Source organism: Gopherus flavomarginatus, chromosome 10, assembly GCF_025201925.1.
Source record: "Gopherus flavomarginatus isolate rGopFla2 chromosome 10, rGopFla2.mat.asm, whole genome shotgun sequence".
NCBI classification, from domain to species: Eukaryota; Metazoa; Chordata; order Testudines; family Testudinidae; genus Gopherus; species Gopherus flavomarginatus.
Window position 1 is genome coordinate 42,828,086 of NC_066626.1, and position 25,930 is coordinate 42,854,015.

Sequence of the window (25,930 nt, forward strand, 5' to 3'; positions counted from 1 at the left end):
ACACTGAAGTCTTTGGCTGGGAGGTGCATCAAATGGGCACTGCAACCATATGTTATTAGCTTGGGACTCTCTTTTAAATAATTTTTTCTCATCTTGGATACATTTGCAGCATTCTCTGTGACCAAGCATTGTCTGTGACCAAGCTGCATACTAGACATTTGAATTTTTGTTCAGTTTGTTATAGTTTTTACTGTTACTTCTTTTAAGTATTCTGCTGTGTGCGCATTTCCTGATGTATCAATTGTTTCTGTAAGGAAGATATTCCCTTCTTCTGTTGTTACACAAGCACATACAACAGGATCATTGTGCACATTGCTCCACCCATCAAGACTTAGGTTAACAATTTTACTCTCCAGAACTGCTCAGTTTCTCTTTCATACAGTTTATCCAGCAATTTGACTGTGACATCTGCTCTGTTGGGTGGACTGTATCCTGGTCTTAATGACTGAACCATGTTAATGAAGTGTGAGTTCTCTATCATATGGAAAGGAAAGTTTGTTTCATAAACAAACTGGGCAATTTTTTCATCAATTACCTCTTTTTGTAATCTGCTGGTTCTTATTACAAACTTATCTATGGTTGTTTCTGGATGATGGAGATTTTTGTTTGTTTTTGCTACAGATGATTTACTGTGGCTATGTGACATGCATGATGTGACTGAAACACTATCATTGGCAGATAACTGTGAAACTGTAGAAAATGGTGGTGATCTTGAAGGTGGATAGTCTTCAGATTCCTGTAGGTTGAAGATGGATTCTCCTTAACAAAATAAGTCAAGGCAGTTATTTCATTATTATTACCACACTGCTCATTTAGTATTACTTATTGCATTCACTGACAGTCAGTACTACTTTAAAGGTGAAATTGTTAAAGGAAGATCTGCTTATTTCAGCTATTTTTTATCACAACTGCATCTAAAATGATAGTACCGTAGAGTAACAACTATATTTTTTTCTTCATACATGAGAATTTAAGAACAGTCCTGTAGGAAGACAGGCAGTCCTTAAGAAAGAAGTATGAAATAAAAAAGTTTACCAACCTGAGGATCCTGAATGTTCAAACATGTTCCTTTCATCATCTTCAACACAGCTTCCTCCTGAGAAGGAACACTTCTTATGATGTTGTTTCATTAAGGCAACCAGGCCTTTGCATTTCTTGGTTGCACTGTTTTCATTTTGCACGCATGCCTGTCTTACTCACAGGTAGGGGAACTTGATTAAAATATTCCCAAGCTGGGTCTCTTTCATGACTTGCTTTTCCCTTCTAATGAGAGAATGGTATGTTAGCTCTCAAATCAATGAAGGCTACACTCAGAAAGACCTCAAGACTTCTGAAATATGCGGCTCAAATAGTTTCACTTTTGTTTCTACTGCCTGTCCCTCCCTTCTCACATTTATCTCCAGGCCTTTCCTTGTCCAGATCTATTCCACCACCAACAATTTTCTATTCATTGAACTTTTTTGAAACTTTGCACTTTTAGAGAGAGGTAAGGGGTTGACTCTGTGTACACAAATTTGCAGAAGGAAAGTAGGGTTGAAGTCTGTTATTTCTCACCTGTATATATTTATTTAAAAACATTTTTGCTGTTAACAAACATGTTATCTCTGGAGAAACAAATCTACAGTTTCTGAACTGCAAAACTAAGCATCTCCAATGGTATCTTCTAGACTGAGCATTGAATCCCGTTGAGTAGATAGAAAGGTTAACCTAAATCTATACAAAAACCTGTGGAACCTCATAAAATTGAGTCCCTAATCCATGAACTATTGGAACTCATTTACAAAACTTTTCTTAAACATTACATGAATATATTGTCTCATACTATAGAATTAGAATTTATAATCCCTATTCCATGATGAGATATCTTTGAGCTATAATGTATCTTAATTAAAACTATCTTTATATAGGTTTTTTCCCTCAAAAAGCATTTTATCAAAAAAACGGATTTAATTTTAAAAAATCTTTGTTTATTTTTTTATCTTTAAATCATTGCTTTTTATCCACCCTAGTTAAGATTAATATTTAAGTATTTCCTAGAGAAACCATATAGATACATCGGCACCTACTTTATTTTTACAGAGGGTAAAGTTTTACTGGAAGAAGTTTCCGAAGAGTTTTTGGTGTTTGCAAATAAATTAAAAACGGAATAAGTTTTGAGATGGGATGTAATATATTGGTGGAAAAGCCTTGATAAAAGGTATTAGTGTAAAGCTATAGTTGACTTTTCTTACATATTTCACTTTTCATATTAGTGTGTCAGAAAAGTGAACGGTTAAACTTGGGAAAAATCTTCTAAGTGAAATTTGAATGTATTAAAGATAAACTTGCCTTTTTAGTGAGGGGTAGGAGGGAGGGAAGTCAACTTGTTTGACCAAAGGGTCTTCCTCAGATATAGCTTCCATTCCCAATAGCGTGTATTAAGTCAATGTTGTTCTTCCAAGGAGGCAAATTGGTTAAGCTGTCTTTACTGTTCAGATTGCTATAAGGTGTACCAGATTGCTATAATGTGTAGAACTTCAAAATAAATGGTCTTCCATATCCTGCATTGTAAATATGTTCCTGAATCTGTTTAAATTACCATATTTTTAAAATAGGTGCCTTTTTGTTTTGCTTTGTAAACTGAATAAATTATAGCCTAGTTTTTAAAGATACTGAGCACTTACAGATACCAGTTGAAATCAACTTAAGTTTTAGGTGCTCAACACCTTTGAAAAATCAAGCCAGAAATAAAATAAATATTTTAAGAAAAGAATTTTTAACAGCCTTTTTCAGTAAATTAAAGTGAGAATTGAAAGTGTTACATTTTAAAAGGGTGATTAAACAGTGTAGGGATATTTTTGGAGAATAGAGAGAGAAGATTTTATAGGCCGAGTATGATGTTAAATATGAGTAAAATAAAGGGCCTTTCACAATCTAAATTCCTGAGGCAGCACTATGACTGCTAGAAAACCAATTATGGTATTCTCCTTCGCCACTGCCAAAAAAAATGGGCTCTATGTGTACATGTTTGGTGAAAAAACACTTGTGATTTACTTCACATATCTACTGCACTTTGGAAGACCGTGCCAACATGCCTGCCAACAACAGACTTCCTGAATGTGTCTGCTTCCTGGCTGTTTAATTTCTGCCCGTATGCAAAGTTAAGCATGTGTACTATGAAGGAATATTTGTTTTATTTGTGTCCTTGTGTGGTTTCTCATTCCATAAGAGTAGTTCTTGGTAGTAGAATCCTCAGTAAAAGAGAGAGACAATGACATCACATTCTTTGACGGTCTTTCAACATATTTTCTTACACTCCTATGTTGGGACAGTGAAGGAAAAACACCAAGGAACAGATTAAGGCAACTTGTATTGGCAAAATAAATGTCAGAACGTTCCCTTACAACAAAAATCAGTTGTGGTTTTGCACTGACACGCATTCCACCACGGCCAAATAGTCAACCCTCAGTGGGCATAGATTAATCAAAATGAGAAGCCTGGGCAAAAAAGGGTGCAGGACAGGAAAGTCTGTTTAATTGCTCTACAGTAAAGGATTGTGTTGTATATACAGGGATTACTAATATTAAATAAATAGTTCAATTAAATACATATGCAAATATTACAAACTTATTGAGCCTTATACTCAGGTGAACCTGGGAAGCTTTGTTTGTTAATCTCATCTTTAACAATAACAACCCCATCTTCCCCTCCCACCCCACGCACACGTTTCCAAAGCTGGTCTTCTGGTGTAGCCTGTAGTATTTGTAGCTGCAAATATTTATATTGACCTCTGATAGCAAAATTATATACTGCTAATTGCTACACTCTGTTGCATATTTGCTTTTTTCTTGTAAAATTAACACTCAACAGGAAGGAGTGGAGTTGGGCAGGAATGGAATTTTCTGTTTTGTGGGAAATGTAATGAATAAATTTTGTTTTCTGTTGTGGAGTAGAACAAAAACAAAAGTTTCAGAATTTCCAATGAAACAAAATTGTGTGGTGTGGGAAGAAACTTATTTTGGGTCAATTGAAATGTTTTTTCCTCAATATAGATATTTTAATTTTTTAAAATAATAATAGAAAAGCAATTAAATTATGAAATTCATTTTGAAATGAAAAATCAAAACATTCCATTATGAAAATATTATTCAACATTATGGAAATGCTTTTTGTCATTTTCTGTAAATGAAAATTAGTCAAAATTGACGTGCTTCCACAAAATGTATTACTGTCAACAAATCGACATGTTGTTCTTCCAAGGAGGTAAATTGGTTAATTTGTCTTTACTGTTCAGATTGCTATAAGGTGAACCAGATTGCTATAATGTGTAGAACTTCAAAACATCTAGGTGCTGCTAAATCTGCAAGGCCCCTCTGCCCGTATAAATGGAAGTCTTCTCAATACTAAATAAAACCCAAAAATCTGCCTGCATATAAAGGAGGTAGAGGTTCCTGGCTCCCCACTCACCAAGTCCTTTCAGTGTAGTCCCTAATTTATTCAATTTATAGTAGGTGCTGCTATGTTACAAATAATAATTAGAGAGTGAAAAATGGCTAGAACTGTGAAGGCCATATTGGGTATGTTTACACAGCAACTAGATATGTGATTGGTCTGTGCCAGCTGACACGGGCTGCGGGGCTGTTCTCTTGCTGTGTAGACTTCTGGGCTCAGGCTGGACACTAGGCTCTAAGACAGGGGTCTCAAACTCAAATGACCACAAGGGCCACATGAGGTCTAGTGCATTGGCCCAAGGGCCGCATCACTGACACCCCCACTGTCGCTGCCCCGGCTCTGCCCCCATTCCACCCCTTCCATGAGGCCCCACCCCTGCCCTGCCTCTTCCCACCCCCTTCCCAAAGTCCCCACCCCAACACTACCCCTTCCTTGTCACCAGGGGTGCAGAGTGCGACAGGAGGCTCAGGGCAGGGAGTTGAGGTGCAGGAGGTGTGCAGAGTGCGACAGGAGGCTCAGGGCAGGGAGTTGGTGTGTGGGATGCAGGAGGGGTGAGGGGTGTGGCAGGGGGTCGGGGTGCAGGGTACAGCAGGTTGCTCAGGGCAGGGACTTGGGTGCAGGAAGGGTGCGGGGTGCAAGCTCCGGCCCGGTGCCACTTACCTAGAGTGGCTCCAGGGTGGCAGCGGCACGTATCGGGGCCGGGCCAGGCCAGACTCCTGGCCCCACCCCGAGCCACTCCGCTCCAGGAAGCAGCTGGAACCATGGCCCCTGGGGAAGCGGATGTGGGCACAGGGCTCCACTGCTGCTCCTCCAAGTATGTCCCACGAAGCTCCCATTGGCCGCAGTTCCCTGTTCCTGGCCAATGGGAGCTGCGGGGAGCGGTACCTTGAAGTGAGGCAATGCAGGAGCCCTCTGACTCCTCCCCTCCAGCCTGAAGGGACACGTTGCCAGCCGCTTAAGGGAGCGATACCGGTCTCATGGCGCCATGGGGAGGCAATTCTGCAGGCTGACCACGGGCTGTAGTTTGCCCACCCCTGGCCTGGAGGTAGGCGGAGGGGGTGGGGTGGGGGGCTTGGCGGGCCGTTCAGAAGGGCCCCGCGGACCATGTGTTTGAGACCACTTCTCTAAGACCCTGCAAGGTGAGAGTGTCCCAGACCTTGGGCTCCAGCCCAAGCCTGGAAGTCTACATAGCAATAAAACGGCCGCCAGCCCGAGCCCCAGAAGCCATGTATGCTGTGTACACATCTTCTGAGGGTTTTATTTCTCTATTGATAAAACACCAGGTAACCATGCTTAATCAGTTTATTAATCAAAGATAGATCAGCGTAATACAGAAAGGTTAATATATTGCCAATCTGGAGAACAGGCTTGCAGCAGTTACATCTTCGCAGTGTTTCAAGTTGGGAGTTTATTTTGGCTCTTATTTATGTTTCCCTTGTTCATGACTGATAGAAAATTCCACTGATTCCACAGACCTTACACTCCTTCTCTTATTTAGTTTTGTACATTTCAAATGTTAGTAAACTAGCTTACAAGTAGCATTAAATGATAGAGACATTTATACTCAGTTCTCAGCACACAGTAACATTCCAAGTGTCAGTAGACAGTAGAGATATCTACACTAACTGTAGCACACGGTTTATATTTGGCACACCTCAACAAAACATATATCTTGCTTCTGACAGATTCTTTACATACAAACACCAACGGGTTACAATAATTTTACCACAGTAAAGCTTGGTATGAGTACAAGACATTCTGGGAGTACAGTTCATAGTTGTAAAACTTTGCCTAAATACAAAGCATTCTGACAGCATGTGATACTGGCTAACAGCAAGCCTTACCTGATTCTTGGTATGGCACCTCTAATGTGGTAAGGGCAAACCTTACACTATCAGGGTGAGTAGTGCGGATGCACTCAAACTTGGTGTTTTAATTATGCAACACAACCTGCTGCTCTGACATAGACAAGGCATAAGTATTTCCTTAAAATGGTTGCGCTATTTATTTACGTTTTAAATCTTATGACTAAAATTCTACATTTGCTTTTTGTACTGTACTAATGGGGATGGAAACTACAAGGTTGCCGTGATTACCAGACCTATCCAAGGACAATGTTTAATTTGATAAGGACAAGTTATAGGAATACTGATCATTTGTAAGCTATACCCTCTGTGGAAAAAGGAGATCTTCTGATAAATTCATCACTGGCTAAGTACCTGGAACCATAGTCTGGGAAAATGCTAACTCAGCTTTTGACAGTGGTATCCTCCTCTGCAGATGCAGAGAGAATATTTTATTCATTTCAGGTTATTCAACTCATTTGGTTCAGTAACTCATTAATTTAGAGTTAAGAAACCAGTTTATTCACATCATAAAATGTAGATTCTGGTTGACAGAAATTATTTGCAGATTTGAGTTGAAACCAGCAAATAGTTTCAGATGAAGAAAAAGATTTTGGAAATCTCAAAACATTTTTTTCAATTGTTTGTTTCAGCAAGAAATTTCATTTAGGAATTTACCTACTTTTAATTAAAAGAGAATACAAAATTCTCCCCCGCCACCAAAAACAAAATAAAATGAAAAACTGGAAAAAAAATGTTTTGGGTCACTCTAAAGTGTTTCAGTTGATCCAAAAGTATTTTTTTTTCATTTTGTTGGGAAAAAAATGTATTTTTGTTTTGCGTTAATCTGAAACAGATGTTTTTGCAATATTTTTGTTCAGGTTGACAACAAAACTGAAAAATTGGTTATTCCTGCAGGCCTATTAAAAACTAGGTGTGCAAAGATGAGATCTAATAATTCTAAAATTCTAATAATTCTAAAATCTTGGAATGACAGGTGACCAAAAACAATCACTAACAGTTCACTAACTACAGATAATACTTGCTTTATTTAATAAATCATTAGTTTTGTTAAACAATTTCTTATTTAATCATCACATTTTAAGTTTAATCTAACTAATATTTTTAAATTTGCTTTTTAAAGCATTTTTAATTGACTTCTAATTTTCATCCAGATAGAGCATGATGGAAATCATGAGTAAAAATATCAATCTAATACATCAGAAATGCATCATTCACCATTTTCTAACATAATAAAAAGGTCAAAATTAAGACTCTAGGTAAATGTATGTTAAACTAATATAATTGCTGAAATAAACGTGTAGGTACAGCATATCCTCTTGGTTAGCAAAAGTGCCTAATTTAGTGTAAAGGCAATGTTTAGGTAAAAATCAACATGTTTTAATGGTTACTAACCAATAAGAAACAACCTTTCTTCAGGAAAATAACAAAAAAGTACAAATGCTAAACAAGATTAATGTCAATTATTTAAATCAAGGTTTTCTGCTTGCTGATTAAAATGATTAAAATCAGCAATTTAAATAGCTTTGATTTAAATCAGTCTACCCTGATGCCCTATATTGTACTGAATATATGCTCCTTGCTTTTTAAAATCTTTTAGGATTAAGTGGGATATAGTTTGTACAAAAAATGCTATGTAAAATGTGTGGTTTTAAGTATGAAGTAACTTAACTTTGTTTTAGCAAACTGTACTAAAACTTTTTAGTGTTTTCAATGTCACTTGAAAATATAACAATCCAGTAGTTAAAACTGGAACAAGCAAAGAGCGGTTGCACAATATAAATAATTCTCTGTGCAAATTCAGAGTATTAGGAATGTCCACTTCCTCGATCAGATTGGTTTAGATCCGTAAGTGGTTCATAATGTAACCTAGAGGGTTGCATGCTTTGCTGCTTCTGTAGGCCGAGCTCACTGAACACACATCCCTCCATTCTTCCCCCAGGAGCTCCTTGTATGCCACCTTCCCCTCTCTCTGTATGTCAGGGACTCTTTGCAACCCATCTAATGCCGTCCCTCATGCCAGCAGCTCTGTGTGCCCCACCACTCCCCTTCACTGTATACGAGGGAAATCTGTGCCCCTTTCCCTCCTATCATTGCTTCCAGCTGTCCTCAACTTGCCAATGGCTCTGTGCCACCCATGCAGGGCTCTCCATTCTCCCCCCACAAGGGCTTCTATGCGTCTCCCATCCCCTGTGCTCACTCATACCTCCATTCACCCCTTTGACATAATGGCAGGGACTCTGTCCTGCATGTCCTCCTCCCCTATTGGCCTCTAGTCTCTCCTCGTGCCAGGAGCTCTGTGGGCCCCTGTTTTTCCCCATACCCTGATTCCCTCTTCCTCCCCACCATTCTTATTTCTTTTCAATCTGGGAGACAAACTATTCAAGGCATAGGCGCCAACTCTGTGGGTGCTCCGGGGCTGCCAAGCTCCCCTCCCACCCCCCTCCTCGCTTCCACCTCCTCCCCTGAGCGCTCTGTGTCCCCGCTTCTTCGCCTATCTCTCAGCTCTTGCTGCTGCAGAACAGCTGTTTTGCAGCCTAACAAGCTCTGGGAGGGATGGGGGATAAGCAGGAATGCAACGTGCTTGGGGAAGAGGCAGTGCCGGGGCAGGGATTTGGGGAAGAGATTGGAATAGGGGCAGGGAGGGGGCGGAGTTGGGGTGGGGACTTTGGGAAAGGGGCTGAAATGAGGGCAGGGCATGCGGCAGAGGTGCATTGCAGAAGTCGGTGCCTATGATTCAAGGTGACAGTATATTTAAGTTGTATTGGACCGTGGGCAGAGCTGGTGAGGGGGTTATGCTTGGAAGATGTTAATGGCTGCCATCAATTGGTTCTTTGATTTAGACCAAGGATTGGCAACCTGCAGCATGGGTGCCAAATGCGGCATGTGAGCTGATTTTTAGTGGCACTCTTCTACCAGCCAGGGTCCCAGCCGCCAGCCTGCTCAGCCCGCTGCCTGCTTGGATAAACGGAATCCCAGGCTAGCAGCAGGCTGAGTGGGGCCGGTGGCCAGGATCCCACACCGGCAGTGGGCTGAGCGGGACCGGCAGCCGAGACCCCGGCTGCCAGGAGCCGACGGAGAGAACCCCACACCGACAGCGGACTGAGCGACTCAGCCTGCTGCCGGTCTGGGGTTCCATCTGCTGGCCTCTGTAAATGTAAAGTTGATTACTGGCACACCAAACCTTAAATTAAGACTTGGTACACCACTTCTCAAAGGTTGCCGACCCTTGGTATAGACAATGACTGAGGTGATTGAAGTTACTAGATCTGTTAACATGATAAAGGAGCTCCTTGTGTCTCCTGTTTTCTGGATTTCTGATTTTCACCAAAATTAATAGGGTTCAGTATAGAACATTCCCCGAAATTTTGGAATTGATTAGATGTTCCTGAGTTGCTGTATAACAGACAGATATGCCATAGAGCTGAGTGTGAGACCTTGCTTCATGCAGCTTGTTATGGTCAGTACTTTAGTGAAGATTTTGTATACGTTATATGGAAACATTCTTGTGCAAGCAAGTTTGTTATAGGATATAAGTAATTAAACATTTTTTCTTAGGTGCAATGGATGAGCTTCATAGCCTGGATCCAAGAAGGCAAGAATTGTTGGAGGCTAGATTTACAGGAGTAGTGAGTGGCAGCACTGGGAGTACTGGAAGTTGCAGTGTTGGAGCTAAAGTAAGTAGAATTGGGTGGCTATTTAAACCTCTCTGTGAAAGTTAATTTAATTTTAATTTAAGAAAATATACTATGTATAAAACACACACCATATATGACAATCGGTCTCATCAGAAAATGCTGTAGTCTATCTGGGGTAGGTTGGCATGATTTATTTTCTAGTTTAGTCTCTTATTCCAGTAAAAACATTGGCTTATGGATTCCATATTATACTTACTATAAAAGTTTCTTTTGGTCTGATGTTCAAGGGTCACTGCGAAAATGGGCTATATGACTCCACTAGGACAGCTTTCATTTTGGGAGAGAGAATGAAGAGATATTCCTTTACATATGTCCTTCCCCCACGTCCTCATTTTTCTGCTGTCTGAAATCAGGAAGACACACAGGAATTTGCACCTAAGTACATCTGTGTTTCCTGTTCAAGCAATTAGTTGAGATTCTGTAACTTTCCTCTTCTCTTGATGAGCAGGTTTGTGAAAGTTCCCCTTATTTCCTGGGAAGAACAGTTATGAAAAGGCTATCTCTGTCTAACCTTCTGCAAAACAGTTTTTAGAACTTTGCAGAACATAAGGTGAAAACCATAATATATAGATTCTTAAAATGAGTGCTCCTGTCCAAATACACAAATGTCAGAGGAACACTGGATATGACATGGGAAAGCATTACCTGAAGATGTTCCTAGATAACAAGGAAGATCCCTGAGAAAAACCTACCAATTTTATCTATTCTGGTTATGTTTCAATAGGAACTTTAATTCACAAGTCATCGTCTAGTCTGAGGTCAGTCTCATTCTTTAAACTGGCTGAATAATGGAATTCAATGATCCAGTATCTCCCAGATGAGCACTTGCTATGGCAAGTTATAATTTTGCATCATGATGTTTCTGCACAGCCTTGCTTTTGGGTATTGGATATGTGGAAGAAAAGAGAACAATCCAGTGATCAAGGAGGTAGAAAATGGACACCCTATCAGATACCAAATGTGTTGGCAATAGGGGAAGCTTTTCCACTAAAGGACTTTGTTGCCGTTCTTTGCCAAACAGATCTCTGAATAGATATAAACCAGGCCATAGAAAAGTCCTGTTTTACATTACTTCTCAGGCTGCATGACTTCATACATTTTTATAATCCAAGGATATTTATGGTTTAACTTCTTATTTTTTCTTGGCAGTCTAACCCTTTTATATAGGGAAAACTGGTTGTGTTTAAAGAGTAGGAAAATACTGGCAATAAATTGTAGTTTTCAGATAAGAGGAGGGTTCTGCCGTTAGGTTTTGTTTCAAACCTTTCTGCAACAGAAACACCTCAGTCAAACCAAAACTTGAGGTTCTTAGATGATGGGCCTGAAAACTCAGCTATGACAGATGTCAGTGAAAGCCAAAAGGAAGCTGAGATCTTGAGAATCCTGACGATAAAATTTGTAACAAGAATAAATATGTGGAATGTGTGTACTTTGCATAGTACAGGAAAGCTGGCACAGGTTACATGAGAAATGGAAAAAAAAATGATCTGAACATACTTGATGTCTGTGAGAGGAGATGAGCAAGGAGGGGCAAGATTGTATGTGTGCTACAATCTTATACTCAGGAGGAGGAATGTATTAAGTGTAGGAATTATGCTGGATAACATCACAGCAAAGACCCTGTTGGCTTGGGAGCCGGTGAAAGAAACACTAATAGCCAGGCTGTGAACAAGACACGTCTGTAATAATAAGGCACCATAGACTGTGGTTAGTGGAGATGTTACACAACCTTGACTTTGTCAGCAAAATTGCTTTACTAAGTATGATGTGGAATCAAATGGTTGTTCTTCCATCAGAGGTAGAATAGGAAGCAGCAAAAATTGGATTGGAATTAAAGAAAACCAAGATCATGAAGTAGGAAGCCAGACAACAGGTGCAAAAGTGCAAGTGGAGGGAAAAGGTATTGAACAGGTAGAAAAGTTCTGCTATCTGGGCAATGTGAGGACTTTTGACGGTGGCTACGATAAGGATATTCATATGCGATTTAGGAAAAGCAGACATCGCTTTTGGAAAGATGAAAACATCTGGTCAAACAGGTTTCCACACCAAACTAACGGTTAGATTATGTCATGCAGTTGTATTGAGAACACTACAGTGTGGAGCAGAGAGTTGGCCAATGACGGTGGCTAACAAAAAGAGATTGGAGGCTGCCCATCACAGATGACTGGGAAAGATTATATAAATTTCATGGAAAGACATAACAACAACTGTGAGGATTTGGGAACTGACAGAGCAGGACATTCTAGAAAATGCCAAAGAAAGAAGCCTCAGGTGGTTGTGACATGCGCATTGTATTTAAGATGGGAAACATGCTAAGCAAGTGTTGAATAGGTTAAAGAAGGGAGAAAAAAGAAAATGAAGAAAGTCAGGGAAGAACTAGTGGAAGACAGTGACAGAGGATATTGAATGCACTGGCAGTCACCTGGGAAGAAGTACCAGACCTAGTGAGAGATCATAGTCAGTAGAAGAACTGGGCTGTCTGATGTCAGTGGCACTGGAGGAACTAAGGTCTAAGGTAAGATAAAGTTCCTGGTGTTATGTGGCTACTGGCTAGCTTTTGGGTTTGTTTGTTTGTTTTTATCCTCTCAGAATCCTAATCTCAGACAAGAAGACTACATTCATTACAAAAAGAGAGAATTGCTAACTCTCTCTTCAAATCTGCTAGCGTTAGTGGATATATAAATGCATCCTCTGGAGTCAGAGCTTTCAAGAAGTATCTATCAGATACTTTGCTGGTCTAAAATAAGGCTGGAGGAATGTGGCTCATTCTAGAGGTTTAACTTTTTTTTAAGGAAAGCCCTTCAAAATGATGATTTGATTATGTATCTGACATACTTCTTGGGCCATGTCTACATTACCACTTGTGTTGGCAAAACTTATGTCACTCAGGGGTGTGAAAAGAACACACCTCGAGCGACATAAGTTTTGCCAGCATAAGGGGTAATGGGCACAGAGCTATGTTGGTGGACAAGGTTCTCCCACAGACATAGTTTCCACTGCTTGTTGGGGGTGGTTTAATTGTGTTGATAGGAGAACTCTCTCCTGTTGGCCTAGAGCTGCTACACGAGAGATCTTTTAGCCGTTCAGCTTCATTGGTACAGCTGTGCTGCTGTAAGCTCTCTATGTAGACACTTCTTTCTCCTTAACTTAATCATTTAAATGGTTTCCTTACGGTGTCATATTGGTGTGACTGTTTCATGAATTAGTGGTCTATCCTGTAAATTGTGTTTGTGCATTCTTTTCAGAGAGGATATGTATGTACAGTTGTTTCCTTTCCAATTTTGATAGAAAACTACATTGTTCAGAATAGCTTTAGAAGCAATTAAGAACATAGAATTTACTGTGCTGGAGCACACCATTTGTCCATCAAATCTGGTATTCTGCTTGCAGGTCATATGGTCTCTGCAGTTGAGCACTTTGTCTTGAACCATGAAATTTGATTCCCCTTACTTTGTATAACTGCAAATACTGTAATTTATTAGTTGTTTTATAAATTTGAACATAATATGTGATATATTATTTTTCTCAATAGGCCTCAACAAATAATGAAAGTTCTAATCACAGTTTTGGAAGCTTGGGATCTCTAAGTGATAAAGAATCGGAGGTATGTATGTTTACAATATTTTAATGCAAACAAAATACTTACAATATGTTCTAATGCAGTTATATTTTCTTTAAGACGCTTACATATAAAAATATCATTTCTATACATACAATAAGATTAAAAAGTGCATGTAGTGGTAAAAACTAAAATTCGTTACATCTTTGGACCAAACTAATTTTTTTTAGATGGAGATATGTATGGTAAGACTTCATAAATGTGCTGTCGTGGAACGTCCTGCTTGGAGTGCCCATATGCAGTTGGCCCCAGCATGACAGACACGCCTGCATTAGTTTATCCTTTTGTAGTTCCAGAAATAGTCCAAACAGTCTTCCAAAGTATAAATACAGTTCCATGCACATAACCCATAAGAAAACAAGTTCCAACACCAAATTCTACAGTTACAGACCTGTCTCCACACAGTTCATCAAGTAGAGCCCCAGCATCTCTGATCAGTGCCCTGGCTATCCAGTGCAACCTCAGTGTCCCTCGCTGTGTCCTGGGACTCCAGCGCAGCCCCGGTATTCTTAGCCATGCCTAAGGGGGTCAGCCTTCAGCCTTCCCTCGCTTCAGCTCTCCGGTTTGAGAGCCAGCGGGAACCTTCCTCTGCTGCATTCAGCCTTCCGCCCTCTCCAGCCTTTTGTGACCATGGCTCTCTTGCCTAGGAAGTATAGCTGGCTAGCTTTTCCGTGGGTTTCCGAGCCCTCAGCCCTTTTCTGCTTCCTGGCACCGGCTTTGATAGTCGGCAGGCTAATCCCTTTGTTGGCTTCCTTGATAATTCCTCCCTTTTTCCAGGGAGTCTCCTGACAGGCACCTTAACTCACTAGGTCTCCCTCTTGTTGGTCTCTTCCTCCCTCAGATCTCCTAGTTTCTTTATAGTACCAGGTACTGCCTGGCTCTCTAACTGGCCAAACTGGCGGCACCTGTTCTGGCACAGGGGAGCTGGACCCTGCTTCATCTAGCGGGGCCAGCCATCCTGTGAAAAGCTCTTTTGGTCCTGTGTTTAGAGAATTTTCACTTTTTAGCTTATGTTGGTTCTGCATTGTAGCATGAAAGGTTAACTACATTTCATATATAAATAATTGTATTTTATCTCATGCCTGTTATTTAAAAAAAAAAAAAAGGCAGAGATTCTGTGCTGTGCCTCCAAGAGCAGCGGGGGGAAGATTAAGATCACCTTTAAACCGCCTTTGTGCCTTCCTGATCCTGGGATACTTTGGCCAGGTGAGGCCCCTGGCATAACTCAAACGGCTCTGGGGGATCTGTCTGAGTTACAACAATTTCCTTGGGTTTCCCATGGAGTTGGAGATCTGTTCAGAAACTGCATTACTCTGAGTGCTGTGACCCTGTCACTGACATGCCCTTATATTAGGACTCACAAGTGGGGGTGTGTGGAGGGGGGGTTCAAAGTGGTGGTCTTCACAATGCCTGCACCAGGGAAATCCCCCCTTTAGAGCACTTGCATACTACTTCAGCCTTTTTACCACCAGGGGGACAATGTGAGGGTTAGACTCTCGCTCCAAGACTTGATATATAGCTATGCTGCATGATGATTAAGGTTAAGATTCTGTCAAAGGAATTTTTAGTAAAAGTTGGAGATAGGTCACAGGCAATAAACAAATATTAATGGAAGTCTGCAATCTGTCCCTGACTTTTACTAAAAATATGTTGGGGGGGATAGGGACAAACAGAGCACTGACTGCTGCTGCTCCAGCACCAGAGGAGCTGACCCAATCCCAGCTACTGCTCCAGCAGGTAGGGGGTCAGTCAGCTGTTCTGATGGCCCTAGGACTGGCCATCGGTCAACTGTTCTGGCTCTGCCCCAAAAGTCATGAAAGTTCCGGAAAGTCATGGAATCCGTAACCTACATGATTGTTGTATCATTAATGATGATAAATTCATATTTTGGAACTAAGAATGGTGTGTATAGCTTGCTAAATTTTTACCTTAAGGCAGAAAAACTTTGACTAGCACAGGGAAACCTCCTTAGCCACTGTTTAATTGTAGCTGTATAAATACTCTTCAAACTTAATTAGTTTGCCAGTATTTATTGTTTTGAGAAATATAGAAATGTGTTCAATGATCAGACATTAGATCATTTTCCACTTCTAAACCCCTTTTTCCTCATAGTTTATAATATCTATAGCATCTGAAATGACAATTTTTACCACCTTTTATTTTTTTTCTTTTCGTGTGGTGTGGAAACTAGTTTTCGTATTGTAAGGATGAGTTTCTGGCATCATTTTTTCCCCAAAAAGTGTTTTATAGGAAAAAAGTGGAGGAATACCTATATAAAAATTACATGGACTTTGTAAATGAGAGATAAAAGGGTGGAGAAGAGCAGGAGTAAATTTGAACCTGTCATGCTTTGAATGTTTCTTAATATCGCTCAAATTAGAAACAGCTTATACTTTTTCACATATAAAGTGAGGTACTGAACAATTTCAGCCCTTTTAGTCTGACATAAGCTCTTTCTGCTGCTGGCTCATTAGCAGTATAAAAATGACAAATCAATTTTCAGAATTATTCCAGCACTGCTAGTTCAGCTGTCTCCCTCATCTGACTCAGTCCAGTCTTTGCCTTGAATCACTGTGAAAATATACTGCATATCACTAAAGGTTAGTGGGTTTCTGACATTCTGACCAAGTGTGGGGTCAGTCAGTTGCCATTAATGGAGAGAGACAGAGCGCACTGGAAAGGACATTGTTGCACCATGTGCTGTTTGGATATCTAGCTCTCTGTTGCCCATCTTATATTAGTGTAATTGTATGGAGCCTCAGATTCGAAGAGTGTGGCAGAGGGCTCTGACTCACCGGGGATTCCCTTTTCCAGAAAAAATCTCAGTCAGCATGAAGGACAGTGCAAGTGATGGAACCTTCTCTTATAGTAAATTTGCACTTGGTAAGCATTAGTGGGTCCCTTGTGCACCATGTGCTCCAATGAGCAGTTAATCTGTACTTTTTTAATTGAGCCTTGTGATGGGGGTGTACTAGGCCATTTGAGGCTCCCTACTGGATTTACCACACAACAGTTGCCAATAGTTTTATTATTTCTTAAATAACCTATTGATTAGTAGTTTTAATAGTTTAGAATAGAATCAGATTACAGCCCACCCCCCTTTCCTCGTTCCAATGTTCAGGTACCGGACTATGCTCAGAATTCCGTGCTTCAGACTATGCATCTCCTGCCCGCAATCCTTCTTGTTCAGCGACGACCATCAGTGCTCTCTCTACTGCCTGGAGGAAGCTCACATTGCGGCTCAGTACAGTGTTTGCCATTCTTTCCCCAGTTGTACCCGAGAGAGTGGGCACTTGCCTCTGCAAGTATCTCCTGGAGATGGCCATGAGACCCCAATCAGACCCAGACCAGGGAACTCCTCCATATATCATCCTGAATCAGCAAGGGGTGTGCCTCCTGCTGCAAAGTCCGCCTCCGGTGCTTGAGAATCCACCCCACAGATCCTGTGACGGGGCCTAGTTGGGAAGTTAGGAAGCACTGTCATAAGCATGAGACTAAATCTTTCTTTAAGTTCACTTCAGAAAAATCAGACATCCCATCCACCAGCTTTGCCTATGAGGACTCAGTACATTTTAAGTCCCAGAAAATTTGGGCTCCACTGGCTCCAATCCATATTCCATCGGTACCACCATCTCCAGCTCCTCACAAGACCTGGGACCCCCTGTCACTGGCGAAGACAAAGTTTCCTTACACCCACACATCAAATTTATCCCTAAAGTAGTCACAGTTTCACTTTAATTAATCCATTCACTTAACTTGTATTATTTTTGAAACCGCACACTTCTGTAGAAGAACGTAGACTCCACTCCCTCAATGTACAATGAGCTTTGGCCTTTTATCTGAAGAGAACAAGACCTATCAGGATGTCCCTGATGCTGTTTATTGCCATAAAAGAGAGAGTTGGGGGCATGCCATCTCCACCCAGAGAATTTCTGAATTGGTATCCAGATGCATTCTACTCTACCAGCTGTTGAAACTTCCTCCCCCTACAGGGGTATGAGTTCAGTCCACAGAGCGCAACAACCACGGCATCTCTTCAGGATGTACCCTCCTAGACATCTGTAAAGTTGCTATGTGGAGTTCCATCCACACATTTTTAAAACATTACGCCCTAGTGCAGGACTCGGCTGCTGATGTCTCCTTTGGAATGGCGGTCCTCTGCTCGACCCTACTGTCCTGATCCTCGTACCCTCCTCCTACTTAGGTATTGCTTGTCAATCACTGACAGTGGAATGCAATAGGGACCATTACTCAAAGAAGAGGTCACTTACCTATAATTGGAGGTTTGTTGAAATGTGTGGTTCATATCTGTGTTCCACTATCTGCCCTCCTTCCCTTCTGCTTTGGATCTTTCTGATTCATGGTGGAGCAGGAACTGAAGAGGTGATTGATCTGCCCTGCCCTTTATTGCCTTGATCAGAAGCATGAGGTGAGCCTGGGTGCATGCACAGACCAACAGATGCTGTTTTCAAAGTTCTCCGATTCTGGGCGCATGATGTGCATGTCTAACTGACAGTGGAATACAGGTAGGCGCCACACATCTCAAAGAACCTCCAATTACAAGTATAACCTCCTCTTTCAGGGTACACAAAGGTTCAGACATGTATAAGGTTGCAGGATGCTGCATAAGTTCCACCTTGTCTCGACTGGAAATTTATCCTGCTTATAGCCATAATTGGCCTGCCATTAATTTAACTGCACTGGTATAACCCTTAAACTGGACAAGAAAAGCCATTATTTGCATCACTGGAGCTTGCCTGCCACAAATAGCAAGCTTTGAACATCTATACCAGATATTGCACTGGGTAGCTATACAGATGGCTATACAGTAACACCTCACTTAAAGTCATCCCGGTTAACGTTGTTTCATTGTTAGGTTGCTGATCGGTTAGAGAACATACTCGTTTGAAGTTGTGTATAACGTTGTTTGGCAGCTGCCTGCTTTATCTACTGCTTGTAGAAAGAGCAGCCCATTGGAGCTAACTGGTGGGGGCTTGAAACCAGGGTTGACCAGAAACCCCCCATCAGCTCCCCACTCCCCTAAGTTCTGTGCGGCAGCCGCCCAGCAGGCTATCAATTGCTGGCAGTTCAGCTGTCCCTCCCCCCATTGCTGCTCCTGCCCTCTGCCTTGGAGCTGCTCCAGGGAGCCTCCTGCTTGCTGTGCAAGCGGGTAGAGGGGGGCTAATGTCAGAGTGTCCTCCTCCCCCTTTCTCCTGCTTCCCCTACCACACCCCCCCCCCCCGCTTACCCCATCTCCATAGAGCGAGGGGGGACATGAGAGGGATCAGGACAGAGGTAGTTTGCTCTCAGCAGCTGCTGTCTCAACTTGCTGATATACCTAAAAAGGCAATGTACTTAAAGTGGGGTTAGCATACTTAAAGGGGCAGTGCGCATCCATCTCTCTCTCTCTGCCATGCTGTCTCCCCTCTCTCCATTTGTGCTGCCTTGTAGAGTGAGGGGCTACATTAACAACAATGTGTTAACCGTTGAGGGCTCAGCCAAGTGCTAGTTCATCATTTAGCAGTAAGGCATTCCCTGGGAAATATCCCACCCCCTGACTTCACCGCCTCAACTAAGCTTCACAATCATCATTGCTGTGTACAGTGTTAAACTGTTTGTTTAAACTTGTGTGTGTGTAGTGTACATAGTCTTTTCTCTGGTGAAAAAAATTTCCTTGGAACCTAACCTCCCCTATTTACATTAATTCTTATGGGAAATTGGATTTGCTTAACGTCATTTTACTTAAAGTCACATTTTTCAGGAGCATAACTACAATGTTAATCAAGGAGTTAGTGTAATCCAGGCAAATCTCCAGTCTAGACAAGTCCTTTATCTAATCTGCACCAGACCTAAATATGGGTATCTTGAACTCTTTGGCTGGAATGATAGTTCTTCTTCGAGTGATTGCTCATATCCATTCCAGTTAGGTGTTCGCTCTGTGCGTGCACGTTTGCCAGAAACTTTTTACCCTAGCAACTCCAGTGGGCCGGCAGGTCGCCCCCTAGAGTGGAGCCACTATGGCACTCGATATATACCTCTGCCGACCCGCCCGCTCCTCAGTTCCTTCTTACCGCCGTGTCGGTTGCTGGAACTGTGGAGTGCGGCTTGCTGTCCTCCACGTCCCTAGCTCTCCTTTGTATACTGTTAGTAGTTGTAGTTGTAAATAGTTTCAAAAACAGTTTAAAGTAGTATAGTAGTTAGTTGTCTATTGTATATAGTTATAGAACTTATTCGTGGGTTGGGCCGTTGCCCTTCCTGGCGCCTGGCACCAGGCTCATGCCTGGTTCGCCGGGCTTCAAGCAGTGCTCGGCATGGAAGAAGCCGATGCCAACTAGCGATCCCCACGACGCGTGCCTGAAGTGCCTGGGGGAATGGCACATCACCGAGAAGTGTCGTTTCTGCAAGGCCTTTAAGCCTCGCACAAAGAAGGAGAGAGATCAAAGACTCCGCGCTCTCCTAATGGAAGCGGCACTGACTCCGGTACCGGCAACGCAACCGGCCACCTCTACTCCGGCACCGGACCGCGCCGGCACTGGCAAGACTCCCTGGCACCGTCCATCCCCGGCACCAGGACCCGATCCAAGACCCTCGACATCTGCAACACCATCTCAGCAGGCTCGAGTGGAGCGCCCGGCACCTAACTTGGCCGTGGCACCGCCTGCAGGGCTGCTTTCGACTCCGGGCCCGGAAGGTCCGTTGAGTCCAGCCACTCCTAGCTCCCCCTTGAGATCCGGGGTCGAGCTGTTAGTCTCATCTACGCCGGAGACCTTCACCTCAGCACGGGACTTGATAGCGCTCACTGAGCCATCCCAGCCTCAACCCCCGGTACCCCCGGTGTGGGTGACCTCCAGAGGCAAGCCAATGCTGAGAGTGCCGTCTCCGGAGTCCAGGCACCGATCGCCCCGGAGACGTGAACGCTCGCGCTCTTGGCGCCGCTCGCAGTCCCGGCACCGTTCTCCTCGGCGGTACCGGTCGCACTCGCGGCGCCGGTCAACATCTGCACAGTCCCGGTCTGGCTTCTCTTACCACCGGTACCGAGACTCTAGGAGCCGTTCGCCTCGGCGCTCAGCTCCCCGGTCGGCCTCCCGGCACTGAGCCGGTGGTAGGTCCCGGTCTCCCGGCAGCACCGCGTCGGTGGCAAGTCCCGGTCCCCAGTGCCATCCTGGCACCGCGCTGGACACAGATCGCGGTCCCGCTCTCGGCATCGACCTCGAGGCAGATCCCGATCCGGATCCCGGCACCTACTACCACACCGATCCCGGTCCCGATCCTGGCACCGGTGCGACTCACGGTACCGATCCTCGGCACCGAGAAGATCGTCGGCGCATAGAGAGGTCTATCAGCCTAGCTCGGCGCCTCCATGGCCTTCGAGGGAACCATCCGTGTCCTCTCAGGCGGAGAGCGCCTATACGCTGGGGCAGGACAGACACACGGCCCTGTTTTAGGACCCTCCACCTCAAGACCGAGGGCCTCAGCAGCGGGGGGTTTTGGACCCCCTGGGTGTACCGCCAAGCCCAGGGTCCACAACATATTACTCCCCGCCCTGCGGCGGAACGCAGGCCACCAGAGGCAACGGTGTCTCGCCCCCCTCCCTCCCCGGAAGCCGAGGACAGGTCCAGCCACCAGGACCCAGAGCTCCCTCCAGAGCCAGAAGTGCAGCCCCAGACAGAACCCCCCGTGGACGCTCTGCTGCCAGGGATCTCCTCGTCATCTTCCCCTGATGAGGCGGTGGCAGGTACCTCATCCTCCAGCCCTCCCCCTCTAGATCTTAGGGCACATCAGGACCTCTTCAGGCGCGTGGCGCAAAACCTGGGCATACAAGCAGAGGAGGTCTCTGAGGTCGAGGACCCGGTGGTGAGCATCCTCTCCGCCGATGCTCCCACCAGAGTGGCCCTACCCTTCATCAGGACTATTCAGGCCAACGCCACCACTATCTGGCACTCACCGGCCTCCATCCCTCCAACCGCTCGAGGTGTGGAAAGAAAGTACATGGCCCCCTCCAAGGGCTATGAGTACTTGCACGTTCACCTGACACCCTGCTCCCTTGTGGTCCAGTCGGTGAACGATAGGGAGCGCCATGGTCAAGAGGCCCCGGCGCCCAAGTCTAAGGAGGCGAGGCGGATGAACCTCCTAGGCCGTAAGGTCTATTCAGCGGGGGCGCTACAGCTCAGGGTCTCAAACCAGCAGGCCCTCCTTAGCCGCTACTCTTTTAACTCCTGGGTAGCGGCGGGCAAATTTAAAGAGCTGTTACCGCAGGACGCACATCAGGAATTTACCACCATTCTTGACGAGGGCAAAAAGGTCGCAAGGACCTCGCTGCAAGCCTCCTTAGATGCTGCGGACTCGGCCGCTCGGACCCTTGCCTCAGGGGTTACAATGCGCCGCATTTCCTGGCTCCAGGTCTCTGGCCTTCCGCCAGAGCTCCAGCATACCATCCAGGACCTCCCCCTTCGAAGGCCAGGGCCTGTTTTCCGATAACAGACCCCAGACTAAAGAACCTTAAAGACAATTGAGTCATCATACGGTCTTTGGGGATGCATACGCCTGCGACGCAGTGCAGGCCCTTCCGGCAGCAGAACCAGCAGCAGCAACGTCGGCCGTATCCTCAGTTCCGCCCGCGGCAGGACCTTAATAGGCGCCGTGGCAGGAACAGTAGGCGCAGACAGTCGGGTGGCCAAGCGGGGCAAAACCAGGGCTCCTCCAAGGCCCCACCCGGACCCAAGCCTTAATTTTGAAGGTGCGCCCGAGGGTGCAGTACCAGTTTCCCCTTCAGATCCTTCCCTGCAGTTTTCCAACCGTCTTTCGTTTTTTCTCCAGGTGTGGACCCAGATAACATCGGACCGTTGGATCTTGCGCACTGTACAGGCCGGTTACCGCCTGCAGTTTTCATCGCCCCCCCCTACAATTCCCCACCCTCGTCCCTCTTCAGGGACCCCTCTCACGAGCAATTCCTCCGTCAGGAGGTACAGACGCTGCTCGACAAGGGAACCATAGAGGAGGTTCCAGAGAGCGAGAAGGGCAAGAGGTTTTATTCCCGCTGCTTTCTGATCCCCAAGTCCAAGGGGGGCCTCAGGGCTATCCTTGACCTGCGAGAACTCAACAAGTATATGGTGAAGTTGAAGTTCCGCATGGTATCCCTTGGGACCATCATCCCATCACTGGATTCTGGAGACTGGTACGCCACCCTCGACATGCAGGACGCTTACTTCCATATCACCATATTTCCACAGCACAGGCGTTTCCTTCGCTTTGTGGTCGACCACCAACATTATCAATTTGCGGTCCTCCCGTTTGGCCTCTCTACGGCACCAAGGGTGTTCACGAAACACATGGCAGTCGTCGTCGCGTATCTTCGGTGCGGCCGCATTCTTGTGTTCCCCTACGTCGATGACTGGCTGGTCCGGGGCACATCGGAGCTGCAGGTCCGCGACCACGTCTGCAGGATCACCAGCCTCTTTGTTGCCCTAGGCCTCGTGGTCAACGTGGACAAGTCTACTCTGCTCCCCACGCAGAGGATAGAGTTCATCGGGGCCGTTCTGGACTGTACCCTGGCCAGGGCCTTGCTACCCTTGCCCAGGTTCCACTCGCTATTGGCCATCATTCTGCGCTTGCAGGCGGCCCCACTGACTTCTGTAGGAACATGTCTGGCCCTCCTGGGCCATATGGCGGCCTGTACATTCGTGACAGCGTATGCTCGACTCCGCATGAGGCCTCTTCAATCTTGGCTCATCGCGCAGTACCGGCCGGCCAGACATTCGTTGGACACAGTTGTCACCATCCCCCAAGGGGTACTGGACTCCCTCCGGTGGTGGCTGGACCAGTCCGTAGTGTGTGCAGGGCTCCCACTCCATCCGCCCCAACCCTCGGCATCCCTGACGACGGACGCCTCATATCTGGGCTGGGGGGCGCACAGCGGCGCTCGGAGGACTCAGGGCCTGTGGTCCCCTCAGGAGCTGGACCTCCACATCAACATTCGGGAGTTGAGAGCAGTCCGTCTTGCTTGTCAAGCGTTCGTCCATCACCTTCAAGGTCGTTGTGTCGCGGTGTTCACCGACAACACGACGACCATGTTCTATATCAACAAGCAGGGCGGCACCAGGTCCTCTCCCCTATGTCGCGAGGCGATGCGGCTCTGGGAATTTTGTATAGCTCATGCCATTCACCTTTCGGCCTCCTATCTCCCGGGAGTATGAAACACTCTAGCGGATCGACTGAGCAGGTCCTTCTGCTCACACGAGTGGTCCCTCCGCCCGGACGTCGCCCTCTCACTCTTCCAGAGGTGGGGTCATCCCCGGATGGACCTCTTCGCGTCCAAGGGGAACAGGAAATGCCAGACATTCTACTCCTTTCAGGGTCGGGAGCCCGGGTCAATAGCGGATGCCTTCCTTATCCCAGGGGCGACCCATATGTTTTACGCGTTCCCTCCCTTTCCGCTGGTACGCAAGGTCCTCAAGGTGCGCAGGGACAGAGCTCGCGTGATTCTGATAGCTCCAGCGTGGGCCAGGCAACATTGGTACCCCATGTTGCTGGACCTCTCAATAGCCAACCCAGTTGCCCTGCCCCTTCATTTGGACCTGATCACCCAGGACCACGGCAGGCTCTGTCACCCGGACCTTCGGTCTCTGCACCTTACGGCATGGCTCCTGTGTGGTTGACCGGCTCCGAGTTACGCTGCTCTACCCCGGTTCGGGAGGTTCTCCTGGGCAGTAGGAAGCCTTCCACCAGGGCTACTTACTCAGCTAAGTGGAAGCGTTTCTCCTGTTGGTGTTCGGAGAAGGGTTTTCTCCCTACGGAGGTTCCCATCGCAACTATTCTGGACTACATCTGGTCCCTCAAGGCCCAGGGTCTGGCAATATCATCCCTTCGCGTTCATCTAGCGGCTATCTCCACGTTTCATCCCAGAGGGGACGGCCGTTCTGTCTTCTCCCACCCTATGGTGGCGAGATTCCTGAAGGGGCTGGAACCTCTCTATCCACAGATCCACCCTCCTGCCCCTTCATGGGATCTCAACCTGGTTCTAACTCGGCTCATGGGCCCTCCATTTGAGCCGTTAGCAACTTGCTCCCTGCTCTACCTCTCCTGGAAGACCGCCTTCCTAGTGGTCCTCACCTCAGCTAGACGGGTGTCAGAACTCCGGGCCCTCACGGTTGATCTGCCGTATACGGTCTTCCATAAAGACAAGGTGCAGCTGAGGCCACACCCTGCCTTTCTACCCAAGGTGGTCTCAGCTTTTCACATTAACCAGGAGATCTTCCTCCCCGTCTTTTTCCCAAAACCCCATTCGTCCCGCAGGGAGCAACAACTCCACTCGCTAGATGTCTGTCGGGCGCTAGCGTTTTATGTGGACAGGACCAAACTGTTCCGCAAGTCCCCCCAGCTCTTCGTGGCGGTAGCGGACCGGATCAAGGGACTACCGATTTCCTCGCAGAGGATATCTTCCTGGGTAACTTCCTGTATCAGGACCTGTTATGACTTGGCCCACATTCCTGCGTGCCGTGTGACTGCACACTCTACCAGGGCACAGGCGTCATCGCTGGCTTTCCTTGCCCGCGTGCCGATCCAAGACATTTGTAGGGGGGCGACCTGGTCATCGGTCCACACATTCGCATCCCATTACGCCCTGGTCCAGCAGTCCAGAGATGACGCGGCCTTTGGCTCTGCAGTGCTCCATGCCGCGACTTCTCACTCCGACCCCACCGCCTAGGTAAGGCTTGGGATTCACCTAACTGGAATGGATATGAGCAATCACTCAAAGAAGAAAAGACTGTTACTCACCTTTGTAACTGTTGTTCTTCGAGATGTGTTGCTCATATCCATTCCACACCCGCTCTCCTTCCCCACTGTCGGAGTAGCCGGCAAGAAGGAACTGAGGAGCGGGCGGGCCGGGAGGGGTATATATCGAGTGCCATGGTGGCGCCACTCTAGGGGGCAACCTTCCGGCCCACTGGAGTTGCTAGGGTAAAAAGTTTCCGGCAAACGTGCACGCGCGGCGCGCACACCTAACTGGAATGGATATGAGCAACACATCTCGAAGAACAACAGTTACAAAGGTGAGTAACTGTCTTTTTGCTTAATCTGAATTGTTGTCACATGCTGTGTTAATTAGTATTGCTAATTAGAAGTATTGCTGGTTCAGGAGGAGTGCTTTCATTTTAGCAGGAGTTTCATCATGTCCAGGTAACTTAACTCTTAAGGAACTATATTTTTATAATTAACAAGGTAGAGAGCTAAGATTCTGCCTAAGCTGCTGAAGTTTATTTCTGTTGTCTAGTAAGTGCATGTCAATTGCAAAACAGGTTCCCGGAGATGGCTGTCTG

The 25,930-nt window shown here is 45.5% G+C and overlaps 1 protein-coding gene across 4 annotated transcripts in view; it reads left to right on the plus strand.

Moving 5' to 3' along the window:
• The window catches only part of TLK1 (tousled like kinase 1), a 146,524-nt gene that overhangs the window by 45,046 nt on the left and 75,548 nt on the right, over positions 1–25,930 (plus strand). For 3 of the 4 annotated variants that reach the window (XM_050916702.1, XM_050916703.1, XM_050916701.1), the window contains exons 2-3: positions 9,855–9,973; positions 13,527–13,598. In XM_050916702.1, coding sequence (XP_050772659.1) covers positions 9,855–9,973; positions 13,527–13,598 — 191 coding nt within the window. Of the gene's footprint in view, positions 1–9,854; positions 9,974–11,264; positions 12,510–13,526; positions 13,599–25,930 lie in introns of those variants that run through there. The other variant, XM_050916704.1, reaches the window with a different exon arrangement.